General features: G+C 45.4%; 1 protein-coding gene across 3 annotated transcripts in view; it reads right to left on the bottom strand.

Moving 5' to 3' along the window:
- Window positions 1–590: 590 nt before the first annotated feature.
- LOC147634521 (protein cornichon homolog 1-like) overlaps window positions 591–14,968 on the bottom strand; it is a 48,619-nt gene continuing 34,241 nt past the window's right edge. Inside the window, exons 3-5 of one of the 3 annotated variants that reach the window (XM_086803600.1) lie at window positions 4,563–4,685; window positions 1,460–1,531; window positions 591–855 (exon numbers count right to left, since the gene is read on the bottom strand). In XM_086803600.1, the coding sequence (XP_086659726.1) occupies window positions 1,462–1,531; window positions 4,563–4,685 (193 nt within the window). In that variant the 3' untranslated portion in view covers window positions 591–855; window positions 1,460–1,461. Of the gene's footprint in view, window positions 856–1,051; window positions 1,331–1,439; window positions 1,532–4,562; window positions 4,686–14,968 lie in introns of those variants that run through there. The other 2 variants (XM_086803599.1, XM_086803598.1) reach the window with 2 other exon arrangements.

Below are 14,968 nucleotides of genomic sequence, written 5' to 3'. Positions count from 1 at the left end.
AGTGAATGCCAAAGTTCTAGACATGGGCCCAAAAAAAATTTGCATTCCCCTTGAAAGTGTATCCTCACTAACTACTCTTTCGTGAATGAAATCCTATCCTCTACCCTCAATGCAATCCACCAACACCACCCAAATTATCAGCAAACTTCACACTGGAGCATGGATTCTTTACCATTTATATGTTCTGGTGAAACTTAAATATCGCAAAACTTTTATATTATCGAATAGAGATGCATAGAGAATGATATGGCAAGAGTTATTGTTCACTTCTTACAAATGCTTGGGGCAATGGGCTGCATAGATGCATGATTACAACCAAAAGCATTTACTATCAGAGATTCATCTTAAATTATTTTGAGATTTTGTAGCTTAGTTGTCCATTTTTGTCGTGTCAAACCTTGCAATAAATAGTGAAAATTCCCAAACCACCTCTTGTCAATAGAATCACACTGCATCTATGCCATTTCATTTGCAAGTCAGCACTGGGGCAAATAACTAAGATAATGCAATGCCCTATTCTCCAAAGTCAACAGAAAACATAGTCAATAGCAATCATCTTACGTTAAAACTTGACAAGGACTTTGATAGATTGATGCTTCTATGGCAATCAATACCCATGTTTTATAGATAAAGCCAGCTGCAGATGTTGTAGATGCCCCTTTCTTACTTAAGCATAGTGTTCTGTAAATGAGGGTCAACACAATATGGATAATAATATCTCATTACAGTTTCATGACACATGCGAATATTTTGCATACACGGTACTATAAAGCTGCCTGGAGGCTTTGTTTGGAATGCTTCTCCATGCAAACTACCAACTTGGCCGTACCTACTTTCATTAAACTTGAAATTCAGCTGCATTAAAATGCAGGCACCAATGAAACCACCTTAGAAGCTACCCCAAGTTCTAGTTTGAGAATTTTGCAAAGCAGAAAATAAGCATTAACAACTAAACTACTCCACATATGACATGCATGATTTCTAACGTCCACAGGTTAAATCTTACAAAAGGTGGCTTTGGAATATGCTTTTGGAGACTATCCACATCATGGAAACCAACAAACCCTCAATAAAATCATTTCCTAAACTACCTTCAGCAAAACAGAGTAGTGGCTCCAGGCATACAACAAGACACCAGCTCACATAGCGGGCAGTATAGCCAATTCTGAATGTATGCAAGACCGTGAAAAAATACACCAAAAGAGAAAAGCATATATATATGATACACAGCCTCACGACGTCTTGTACTTCTTCTTTTCGCAACTCTAATATCCTAAGTTTGCACCTCCTCTTTAGTCCCTTTGGTTAAGAAGCCATGATAGACAGTATTCTGACCCCCCCCCCCCCCCCCCCCCAAAAATAAAAAATAAAAAAATCCCAAATTAGCAGACTAGACTGTTTGCAACAAAGAGGTTGACTAAGTGACTGATCATATATACTTCTTCTTGATCCCGCTTACCTTCAGAAACTCTCCACGTGAGGTTTCTCACCATCAGTTTCCAAAACTGAGAGCACTGCTGTCAAAACTAACCTGCACATTTCAATAATAAAATGTTAGAGCCCGGTCAATGAGGTGATAGCTCAAGTGGTGAAGGTGTTTGCCTAGGACCAAGAGGTTCTAGGTTCAAAACCCCCCTTGGCGCTTCCTCGGCTGCATCGCCTACGGGCAGATAATTAAGCACCTACGGGCGCTGGAAAACCAGTAACTACGGGAGGATCTTGAGCCTAAGGCCAGTCGAAAAAAAAATGATAGAGCCTATTCTAAACAGTCCCCCCCCCCCCCCCCAAAAAAAACCAAAAAAAGAAAAAAAAAAGAGTACCCCTAGCTCTCATTGGCAGAGTCCCAGCAGCAAGCCAACCCATGGCCATCTTCGTGACAACCTTCAGGTTGGTCTCCTCAACGAGGAGCATATAGCTACTTGGCTGAAGGCATTTCCCACTGAAATTTCATTCACAGAGACCACCAACGGGGAAGGGAAAAAAAAGATCGCTCCGCTCTAACGGACTTGGATAGGGAAGCCCCACCCGAAGAATCATAGACCACAGGCAATGTACAAAAGCATGACCACTAAGGCACTTTTATATTAAATTATGTTGTGCTATATATCCTCTCTCTCTCTCTGAATAAACTTCTAACAATTCTCTCTCAAAAGCGGCCACCTACACCCATCGCTGATCCCCTAATCTGGGAATCTTATGCATGATACATGTATGATGTGCTGGATCAGCGCACACCACATGTCATACATTCCTCGTCGCACATCATCCAGCCTTTTAACACCCGCCAATGTTACATGGGCTATGTTTATGCTACACAATGGCCGGGCTCAAGATCATGCAAGCCTACTGGCCAAGCCCTTCAAATATGGACATCAGGTCTTAGCTCCCATTCTTGCAACTCTCTTTAATAGGGTTGTGGAGGGCTTCCCCCATCCTGGAACACCACACAGGGATGCCTCCCAAGCCTCCATCATCGACTCCTCCTCCCATCTTCTGACAATGAGGACTACGGCCATAGTCACAAGAAACCTTTCGTTTGTTTCGTTGCTTCAACACGTTCTATGGACGAAACGGAGAGGTTTCAAAGTGACATTGTCAAATCAAATTAGAAAAAAAATGTGAAATAAAGGAAAATGTACGAAATTTCTACAATTGGGTGTGAAATAAGATGCGATCGAGGTTGAAAGTATGAAATTGGGATTTACAAATTTTGACAGTGGATGTGGAGAGCCTCTATACAGTAATAGATGTGGAGGACCCACTTTGATCTATATCATTGTAGCATTGTACCAGTGGCACTTACAAGACTGTTGTTTCCTCTCTCGGCTCTAGTTGGGTTTGTATTTGTATCAGTTTTTCCCACGATTCTGTCATTTCATGGACACATTGCAACTCTTTTGGTCTCATGGATCCTTTGGTCTTTGTGCAGACATTAATAGAACTCTCTCTCTTTTTCTCTCTCCGTCTCCTTAGACCCTCTACTCGTCAGCTCCAAAGCCAGGACTTTCTCCACTACGGATAGTGTACATTGCTTCCATTTACACATAGAAGAGGATGACACATCATGAGTCCAGACACATGCAGTTTTTCTTCCAACTCCATTGTATACACACAGCCTGCGTAGTACGCTGGCCTTGTCTTTCTTTTGGCAGCTTGGTTTTTCTTTTTCATTTTATCCTGACATCCAGTTTACTTATGGATCAAATGTAACATCTTTTTGGTCTCATAGAACCTTCAGATCTTTTGTAGATGTTAATACAATCTTTCTTTCTTTTGTGTGTGTGGTGTGTGTGTGTGTGTGTGTGTGTGTGTGTGTAGATGTGCCACCTTATTGGCTACCCATACTTCAAGGGTGACCAGTTTTTATCTAATTACCCACCACCACCCCTACCATCATCCATGCCTCTCACCATGTCTCTTTGACGATGGCCAATTGTCTTTGCCTTCACGACTCTCTATCCCCCTCTATGAGTGCTCTCAGCTCAATTTTAGCCAAGTTTGCTGCTCACCCAATGCACATGGATGCTTCATTTCAGCTGATTACATACGTTCAGAGGATTTATCACATGGAAGAGACGTTGAGGAAGACTACTATGGCTGGCTCTTTCTACTCTATGCATTTAGCTACTCAGGGTGAGCTTTGGGTCTCTCATGTGTCATCTGAGGGCATCTTGCAGCACCTAGGCGTCTGGAGGTCGGGATGCTGGAATCTATCTATATGCCCTGATCTGGTGCAGCTGAAGGTCTTAAAAGCGAGGCACAATCCACAAATTCACTTGTAATGCATTACAGAGAGGAATAGGAAAGTAGTATTACATGGAAACATCACTACAACATAGCTAGACATAAAAGGGCTGCAAAGCTGGCACGAGCTTATTCTGCCTGCAAGTGTAGCACACCAATGGATAGAGAATGACGGTTGCAACTTGGTGACAAATTGACAGCTCTGAAGCTCTGCACGAATAAGAGCAACTTTTCTACGCATCTAGCACCCAAGATTAGATGGGATCAAATGGCCGTGGCTTTTTCCCCCACACCCTCACATGTAGTCTCCCTCTTTTCTGATAATCTAGCTGTAGCTGGGTTTCATGCTGATCACGCCTTCTTTCCATCTTTGGTTTCTACTCGTAGGCTAGGGTTCTTTACCTCAAGGTGGTGTATCCCCATTCTTGGCATGCAAAGCCAAATTGTGCTTTCCCACTAAGAGTTCACTTGCTGGCCATCATTCCTCCACTCACATGGCTGACATCAAGACCTAATTACTTCTTGCCCTAGCCATGTGTCACATGGGAGGATAGAGGCAACCATGTATATGATGCCCCTCCTTGCTAGAGGCCCTAGCTCTAGCCCTGGCCCTAGTATGTCCACATGCATTGGATGTGAGATAATGATGCATGTAGGCATGCCTTGGGCTATACTTGGGAGGGCTTTAGAAATTTGACTAACACATCATTTGACCTAACCAGCCCTTTCACCAACAGCTTCTCCTCTTAAAAAGAAACTTAAAGCATCCAACAAAGAACCCAGTAGCATAGACCACATAGAGCATAAAATGGCCAAACCTGTAAATGACAACAAAAAAGAGGAACACGTAGAATGCAAGTTTGATCAAACGGTACTTCTTCTCCTTGCCAAGGACACTAAAAATCTCTGTTACATCCACCAAATGTTGCCTCTTCATGTACCTGCTTCAAATCAAAGAGCTATTACTATGGCAAGTGATAAGCACACCACAAACTTTTGATTCATATGGCTGCGAATAAGACTAGACTACAAGAAAAACCACCATTGAAAATTTATCAAAAACTACAATTACACATTCCAATTGGTGTTAATCACTTCAGAAACAGGACCCTCACAAACATTATGGCAAGGTTTCCCTCTCCACAAAGCAAAGAAAACTGTCATAATATAACAATTAACCATTTGAAGATTTATGGAGCTCAATGAGACTTCTTGTCATTAAGGAGGCGGAACATGAGCAATTATTTCAGGCTGCTTGTCAACTTTAACAAAGCATGACATGGGCCTTTCTGGGAGCACCATAGAGGGGCTTCCTTCTGGCCTATTGAGGTGGATGCCCACTTTCACCAGCATCCTTTGGCTTACACAACACAAGTTGGTAGAGTCATTACATAAACTCAAGGCAGATAGAGCCACAAAATTGAACAACATTCCAAGCAAAAACCCTCCCTGTAAAAATCCAGGTCACTCACCAGAAAGACCTTGCACCACTCCCTACACAAGGGCTCACAACATGCGCAATGCTCCTCCAAAAGGTAATTATGGGTGTACTAAGTGTCCAATTATGTCCACATGGTGCCTTAGTGCAATATGCACATGTAACAAAGGGAGAACATGACACCTCACTACAGGATGCCCAGGATAGCCATGTGGGAAGCGGACACGCCCATACACACCAAGGCAAATACTTGAATACTAGATATTTTGGACATCACAATTCAATAGCGAATGAGGCAGTGAAAATTGGTGCAAATTGGCTAGGAAGAGAAACATGTACTTATGAGAAAAGGAATGGGAATGGGAATGGGAACAAAAATGAGAAGAACGGGAATGGAGAACGCCACATCAACAAGGGAGATGCAAAATAAGGGAGAAGACGACAGAGAAGAAACACAAGGAGATGTTAGAAAATAGGAGAGTAAATGAAGGAAGACTAGCAGAAAGAAGATTGGTGAGAAGAAAGAACTAATTAGAAGCTAACATTGGGCATTTTTGCAAGGAATGGCAAGCGTCATCAAGGGGGCTGGATGGGGAGGAGGAAGGGCCAAAATATGTTGTTTCACAAATGGAGACGGCTGCAGCACCTTTCAAAACTTTTGACCCCCGGAACAGCTGAAGCCTGAAACGGCTTTAAAAACCCGTGTTTCGGGCGTTTCCTAGACTAATAGAAAAGTGGCTTCACCATAGTACATGCTTAAGCCAAGAGTGTGTCAGAATGCGCAACGGAAATGAAGACAACTGCTGTAGAGAGCAAAACGCAGATGATAGAGGGAGAGAGAAGCTGTGTAACTCTGCTATATACACACAAGAAAATCCCGAAATACACAATGGCAAGTGTGGGGGGCAAGGGGCCATTTTATATGGCCTCAGGCTGCTGGTCGGCCAATCCAAAACAGGCCGACAGCAACATATGTGCTCACGACCAGCAAAATGCATAGTCAGCCAGGTGATCCTGGAATCTCAAAGCCTGGAGGCTACTCAACATACACCTCCTCTTGCAAGTCACCATTAAGGAACGCAGATTTCACTGTTCACATCCATCTGATATACGAGCCACCACTAAGAAGAGGCAAGGGCAAGAACCGTCCGAATCGTGGTCATCCTCGCTGTCGGTGCAAAGTTATCCTCATAGTCGATGCCAGGCCGCTGAGCTTAACTTTTAGCCACAAGTCTGGCTTTGTGTTTGTCCACCGACTCATCTGATGTATACTTGGTCTTAAAGACCCACTTGACACCAATGACTGTCCGTTTTGACAGCCTCGGAACCAACTTCCAAGTTTTATTCTTCTCTATGGCATCGAGTTCCACCTACTTGGCTTTCCTCCAAGTATCCTGTGAAAGGGCTTTGTTTGCGGAAGTGGGCTCTTTGTCCCGCATGATACGAGACATCAAAGCATAGTTTACCTGTAAGAGCTCCGCTGAATGACTTTTGTCACGAACTCTATGCAATCTTCGCGGTCCGTCCTCTGTAATCCACTCAGAGGGAAGCTCCGTAACACCTAACTCCCGAAGGGTGTCTAACAACCACCTGGGTACTCGAACAGAACGCGGAGCCTCCTGTTGCTATGGGGGCTCATCTCCAGCCGTGGGCTCAACCTCTTCAGCTGATCGAGGCTGTCCAGCTGGAACAATCGACTGGGAATCATCATTAGACTCATCTGGGTCTCCAAGAAGTGGCAGCTCATCAACAGTGGAAGCTGGAACAGGCTCATCAAAAACATCTCTGCAGACAACAACCTCATTCCACTTCGGGTTATACAACCTATATCCTTTGGAAAGAGAGTTATATCCCACAAAGACAAGCTTTTGGGACTTCAAGTCAAGCTTTCCCTTTGCTTCTTTGGAATGTGAACATAGACATTACTCCCAAACACACGAAAATGGGAGACATTTGGTTTCCTGCCAAAATAAGCCTCAAAGGGAGTCATCTTTGGTACTGAAATCGTCGGAGATCGGTTGAGGATATGGATAGCCATAGCCACAACCTCTCCCCAAACTGGATGAGGAAGATCACGATGCTCCAACATCATCCTCGCCTCTTTCACTCAATTACTCCATTCTCTAAAGGCGAACCTATATTGGCCAGCTCCCGCTTGATACCATGTTCCGCACAAAACCACACAAATGCATTCGAAGAAAACTCTCCTCCTTTGTTAGCCCGAAGAGTCTTTATCTGCAAGCCAAACTCTTTCTCCACCATCACATGCCACAGCTTGGTCCTTTTGGGAAAGAAAATAAACCCATGTGAATCTGCTACAATCGTCAACAAGCAGCATAAAATACAAAGAACCTCCCAAGGATGGGGTCCAAGATTTGTCATCTCAAATTCTTAACTAAGGGCAACCTTTGTCTGAGCAATATGTGCTGCATGGCTGCCTGTAATGATCAAGTCGTCCACATAGAGAATGATAAGAGTATACCACTCTTTCTCGGGATAAATGTAGAGATTTGGATCAATCGCCGACCACTTGAAACCCTTCTGTTGAAAGAAAGCATCAATTTTCTCATACCAAGCCCTAGGGGCTTGTTTCAAACCATATAAGGCCTTTTTCAGCATATAGACTGTACCTTTGGAGCCAAGAATCTGAAATCTTGGGGACTGTTCCACAAACTTCCTCCTTTGGCTCCGCGTTGGGGAATGCCGACTTGACATCCATCTGAAAGACGGGCCAATGAGAGTGCAACAAGAGTAAGAACAGTCCGTATGGTCACCATCCGAGCAGTCGGTGCAAAGGTATCATCAAAATCCAAGCAACCTTTCTAAGAATAGCCTTTGGCCACAAGCTTGGCCTTGTGCTTATCCAGATTCCCATCCGATTTGTACTTGGTCTTATAGACCCACTTGACACCAATCACCTTCCGCTTTGCTGGTCTAGGAACCAACTCCAAGTCTAATTCCGTTCAATAGAGTCAAGCTCCACTTCCATGGCCTGCTTCCAAGTTGGTTTGGAAAGCGCCTCCCCAATATGAGTACGTTCCGAGTCCTTCTAGATGCATGACATCAGTGCATAATTGACGCACAGGTTCTCCTGAGATGATGTCGTGGTACGCAACCGCTCTGATCGACAGGGACCCCCTACTAGAGGTGAAGGCAACCGTGTTACCCCCGAGTCCCACAATGTCTAGTACAACCAATCCCTTAGAAGTCGAACCGTGCTCCTGAGATGTAGCCTGATGTGGAGCATCCACTGAAATCTCCTCCTCTTGATCAATGTCGGATGATTCCTCTGCCTGAGGTGCTCGAGGACGTGATGGGTCAAGGCGAGGAAGAGGAACAGGAGGATCCAGTGAGGAACCAAGGAGAGGCCGAGTTGAATCAGCCCCTAAAGATGAAGAAGCCCCCTCTGCAATGGAAGATAAAGTCTCATCAACCACCACATCTCTACTAACGATGATCTTCAAGGTTGCCGGATTGTAGAGCTGATAACCTTTGGATTCTAAGTTGTAACCAACCAAAATATGATGCTTGGACTTAGCGTCCAGCTTCCCCCTATCACCGTCAAGTACATGAACAAATGCATCTGATCCAAACACCCGAAAATGAAAAACTGTGGGTTTTCTATTGAGGTAGGCTTGAAAGGGGGTCTGCCTTGGAACAGCAATAGTAGGGGACCAATTAAGAATATAAACAATAGTAGCAACTGCCTCCGCCCAAAGCTTTTGAGGAAGACTCCGATGTTCCAACATTGTCCAAGCCATCTCAATCATCGTTTGGTTCTTCTGCTCCACCACGCCATTTTGTGAAGGAGTACCTATGTTGTCAAACTCCCATTGAATGCCATATAGCTCACAATACCAGTTAAACTCGCGAGAAGTAAAGTCGCCTCCTTTGTCGACTCGTAATGTCAAGACAAAGTGTCCCCACTGTTTCTCCACCAAGGTTCTCCATGTTTGGAATCTGTTGAAAGTTTCATCTTTGGATTTGAGAAAATAGCCCAGGTATACCGGCTAAAATCATCAACCGAAAGAAAAACATAACTAGCAGAACCAAGAGACGGAGTGCGCATCGGGCCACACAAATCCGCAGGAACCAACTCCAAAGGTGCAATAGCTCGAAATGTAGCCTTCTTTGGAAAGCCTCTCGATGTATAGTTTCCCTTTGAGACAAGATTGACAAGGGCCCTCATGTGTGCCAACATCTAGCAATCCATCCACAAGCTGCTCCCGAAAAGCCTTCCGCAAGGCCTCCAAGTGAAGATGTCCAAATCTAGCATGCCAAAGATCACCTGTGCAGGTACCTCTGTGACAAGGTGGAAAGGTATGGTAAGGTACGGGTTGAGATTTTGAGGTACGTTAAATATGTAAGGTCCGTAAAAACATAAAAAATATACTATATACTCTACATATATATACAGAAAAATGAATGAAAAACAATTCATTTCTGAACATTCAACAACAACGCAATTACCAAAATGAGAGCTCCATCTGTTGACATGTTTCCTTCGCTATCATACTCTCAGCTCTAGCTCTGCAATGGCAGTGACCACAACGACTGGCACGGCATCATCATCAGCTCTTGCTGCAATATCTGTATCAATGAGAGGAATGGCTATGTTCGCACTTTTCATAAGTCGGCTAAAATTGGCGACGGCGGCTGACCTACGGTTTTTTTTGGCCCAAAATGTTTTTAAAAACTGCCATGTACTTGCCAATGAGGTGATAGCTCAAGTGGTGAGGGTGTTTGCCTAGGACCCCCCTTGGTGCTTCCTCGGCAACATCGCCTACGGGTGGATAACTAAGCGGCTACAAGCAAGCACCTATGGGTGGTGAAAAATCAATATCTACAGGAGGATCTTGGGCCAAAGGTTAGTTTTTTTTGGGGGGGGGGGCAAACTGCCACGTGCGGATCCGTACAATACAGTACAATATCATATTGTACACTAAAACATACCTTATAATAAGGTATGTACGTATGGATACAACCTTCTTGTGTGAGAATAAAGAGCCGTGAGTTTGTAGAGGCCATGGTCCTCGATGCCTTGCCAAAGGATCTTGTCAGTGAGAGGGTCTTGAATGATCACTGAATCCTCCATAACTTAGTGCTCAATTTGCAAAATCTCATGTGCAAAAAGGAGATGAAATCCTAAATGAAGCACATATAGCACTCTCGAGATGTACTTCCCTCCACTGACATCCGGAATGAGGAGCATTGTCCCTTTGCCAAGAATAGGGACAATAGAGTTAGCTCCAATGGCAACCTGTCACGGCATTACTGCAATTTATCAAGCCAATACTTGCGATAAGCATACTTGTTACGAGGTGCGTCTCGTAACAGATCAAGGTGTTCGAAGCGTCTAGTCATAGTCGACTTTTTTTTTTTGCTATTTCTGGATTCCGCCCGTTTTTTACCATTTGAGACTTGCTCGTTTTTCTGTCTGTTTTCGTCCGTTTGAGTCTCTAGATAGGGGGAAAGGCTATAAGGGCCGGAAACCCCTCTAAGCTTTCACACCCCCTCTCGAGTCTCTCATACACACTCTCTCTCCCTTGGGCCTCCCTTAAGGCTTAAACCTTGCTCAAGGCAGCCCCTCTCTCTCTCTCTCTCACGCACACTCACACACACTCTCTCCCTCTCTCACACACACACACCCTCTCTCTCTCTCTCCTTGTGGGTGAGACTGAGGGCCGACACAAGCAGATTCCTGTATATTGCCATATGGTATTTTGCTCCTAGTACATCGACATATGCAGCACCTAGAGGGCAGTCTCCTTTCTCTGTGCTAGATGATGACATATGGGAGTTCTCTAGGGATGGAGACATCATCCTGTTAGGGGACTTTAATGCCCGGATGGGCAACCGCCAGACAGCCTTTTATGATACCTCAGAGGAGATGCTGAGAGAGCTGGACACTCTGGATATGGGATTAGACAGACGCTCACAGGATGTGGAGTGCACAGAGTATGGGAGATATTTGGTAGATATGGGGACTGCACATGGGTTGGCCATACTTAATGGCTTGCATAGGTTTCCGTCAGCAGAGCTGGATTTACTTGCTTTCCACATAGACATGGTGCTAGCACAGTGGATTATGTTATGGCTATGCCGAGCTTTGTTTCATGCATTGAGGACTTCACAGTTGGATCTCGGCCCATTGGGGTAGTAGTGGATCATGCATTGTTGACATTGACCATCTCTTTTCACTTTACCACAGCTCAGAGGACACGAGGGGCAGATCACACTCGATATACTTTTACTTCAGAGACTGATGCTGTCTACAGAGATGGGATTTATAGACGTCTGTACACAGAGGAGCCAGGGAGACCTTTGGAGGAGCTGACCCATATACTGACAGAGACTTTACAGGATGCAGCGAGAGAGGCATATCCACATACTCAGCCTGGACAGAGACAGCGTTCTAGGTGTATGCCCTAGAACAGCTGGTATGATGAGGAGTGCAGAGAGACAAGAGCCCGACTGCAACGGGAGGTTGCTTTGGGAGTCACTACTCATCAACAGTCACGTATTGCCTTCCGGCGCCTTGTGCGAAGGAAGAAGCGGCCCTTCCTTGCTCAGCTAGAGCAGGAATTATACTAGCTGTTCTTGAGCCAGGATTCGAGGGAGGCTTGGCGTTTGTTTCATGAGTCCTCCCCTGCTTTGGCCATCACTTCTACAGAGGTCTGGGGTAGTTATGCAGCATCTCTATATACAGTTCCTGGACAGACACCTTTTCCTGACCCGCCAGCACCATGCTCACAGACATGTACTTTCTTTACCGCAGAGATGGTAAGGAAGGCCATTGATAGGATGAAGACTGGGAGAGCATATGATCATGATGGATTGGTCACTGAGCACTTTATTCATGCGAGAGACATGCTGGCAGAGCTTCTAGCAGTGATGTTCAATCGTGCTATGTGTGAAGGCTTACCCGAGACTTGGAGTATGTCCACCATCGTGCCTATCTTCAAGTCAGGGGACCCTATGGAGCCAGGGAATTATCGCACTATTATGATTGGTCACACACTAGCACGATTGTATGCATCCATTCTTGAGCAGAAGTTGAGTAGATGGGCAGAGAGAGAGGGCATTCGAGCAAAGGGATAGGCAGGGTTCAGGAGAGGTTTCTCTACTCTTGACCACATCTTGACTTTGCGGGCCATTATTGAGGAGGGCAGGTCGCATGGGCGATGGATTTATTGTAGCTTTGTGGACTTCCGCAAAGCATTTGATACAGTGCCCAGAGCCAGATTGATGAGGCGATTACAAGAGATGGGGGTATCCACAGAGCTCATATGGGGGATTATGGCTTTATATAGATCAGTTGCAGGACAGGTACACACCCCAGAGGGGGTCTCTACTTTGGTTCACTCCACTATAGGAGTGAAGCAAGGTTGCCCGTTATCTCCTTCATTATTTGGTATGTATATGGATGAGGCTTCTGACTACATTGAGAGATTGGGGGACAGAGGAGCCCAGCTAGCAGGTACATGGATCCCACTATTGTTATATGCTGATGATATTGTGTTGATCTCTGACTCCCCTGAGGGTATGCAGCGTCATCTGGATGCTTTACATGAGTTTGCACATGATAGTGGATTGTCTGTCAACCTTGGCAAAAAAAAGGTTATGGTGTTTAACACCACGCCACAGTGGGTTAGGCAATCAGCTCCCACATTTGCATATGGGCAAGAGATTGTGGAGTATACAGATGCATATACATATCTTGGGGTAGTATTCAGTGGGCCAGTGTTTTCGATGAGGAGAGCAGCAGAGACTAGATTGACTAGAGCACATGCAGCCCTGGGTGGTTTGGAGAGAATGTGTTCGCAGGTTCAGTTTCAGGAACCTCGAACGAAACTTTGGCTTTTTGACACTAGTGTGACATCAACTATGCTTTATGGAGTGAGATATGGGGACCTTCAGTGGGCCATCACAGCGCAGGCGGGTGGAGAGGTATGGAGAGGCCTTTGGTATCTATGATTGCTAGGATTATTAGAGCCAAGGCCTTGGTACCTCATGAGATTATTCGAGCAGAGCTGGCGGCTGCCCCTCTAGTGATCGAGGCTCTTACGAGATCAGTCTCCTACATACATGGCTTGTGGGATCTCCCCCGAGACAGATATGCACGCCTCGCCCTTGAGTCCTCTCGACAATTAGCTTTACAGGGAGACACGGCTTGTTGGTATGGACAGATGACATCTTGGTTCCAGGCACATGGTTTTAGCATGGACAGATTGCCTCCCTTCCAGTATTCTCTGGAGGCACCCTTTCTCACTCTCACACGGACAGAGATTACCAGACTCATCCGTCAGGATTTAGTTCAGCTGGACATTAGGAGGACATGGATACAGCCGATTGAGGAGCTGGGCACGAAGATGGCTTTCTACAGAGAGAGCATTTTCTTCAGCTCACAGCAGATGGTTTTGTGATCAGACCCAGTTACATGGATGTACACTTGTCTCATGCAGTACGATGTGCTATTGGTCAGATTCGCACATCCTCACACCAGCTTGAGATTGAGATTGGCCGATATAGAGGTATACCAGCTGAGGCCAGGATATGTCGAGTATGCCATGGGGAGCCAGAGACAGAGCTGCATTATATATGCCATTGTATTGCATACTATGAGATACGTGGTCGTTTCCATTGTTTATTCACAGAGGGTTTTGGACCACTTTTCAGAGTCATGGGATACCAGGACAAGAGGTGTTTGGGATTGTTCTTGCTTGAGCTGCGGAGATATAGAGATAGCCTGCTTAGGTGCACAGAGAGCCAGACTCAGAGGCACATTACAGACTTCTTTAGTCCAGCCATCACTGCGCCAGATGGACCACAGCAGCAGCAGGACATGGATACCACCCACACCAGCGGTACACTGATTGATCGTGCGATTGAGCTTGGGTGGTCCAGACGCCCACGACTACGGAGGAGGGCATCCCAGCATAGACGGAGGTTGCAGCAGCGGTTTTAGATTATTCTTGCGAGACATGCGAGACACCCAGTCAGGGTGCTGACCACAGAGGATATTGAGGAGATCCGCCAGCGTCCGATGCGGCACATATTATGAGATGGAGGCACCTCCATAGTGTACCCCCCCCGTCCCACATGATATGGTATCCCCTCACTGTACTCCACTCACCTCCATAGCGGTCCCCCCCCCCCCCCCACTATATTCACACCCTATAAGGGTTTTTGTTTACCTTCCAGTTCCAGTTTCATTTTCTAGGTGCCAGTAGTATCATCTTTATTTTTCATTTTCTGGTTTTTTATCTAGACATTGTATCAGATCCACCATGATGTAACTTTTTGGTCTCGTAGGTCATTATGGCCTTTTGAAGACTTAATATAACATTTCATTTCATTTCTCTCTCTCTCTCTCTGGTTCAGAGAGGAAGCCTTGGAAATGCTGGTATTGCAGCTTCGAAGGTAATAGTGTTAGCACATTCATCCCCAGTTTCTACTCATCTTTGGAGTCCCCTCTTGGTCCCTTTTCATGGCCCTTGGTTGTGGGCTGGCCACCCTATTTTTATATATTTTTCTAGCATTTTTCCCAGGTCGGGTGCTTCATGCCCAGTCGGCCAGCTTCCTCATGTCTAGTTGGCTATTTACCTATAAATAGGTGGGCTTTCCTCTTTCAGTTTTCATAGTCTAGTCTTCCTTTTGCTTCCCTCACTAATGAGACTGTTCATGTCTCTTGCTTGGGACTGTTTCACTTTAGTATATTCAGCATAGTTGCTTCATCTCTCTCTCTCTCTCTCTCTCTCTCTCTCTCTCTCTCTCTCTCTTTTA

The sequence above is a fragment of the Cibotium barometz genome, chromosome 10, assembly GCF_041138505.1.
Source record: "Cibotium barometz isolate CiBa-2024 chromosome 10, ASM4113850v1, whole genome shotgun sequence".
NCBI lineage: Eukaryota > Viridiplantae > Streptophyta > Polypodiopsida > Cyatheales > Cibotiaceae > Cibotium > Cibotium barometz.
The sequence above is the reverse complement of the archived record's forward strand: the minus strand, read 5'-3'. Positions and strand labels throughout refer to the sequence as shown.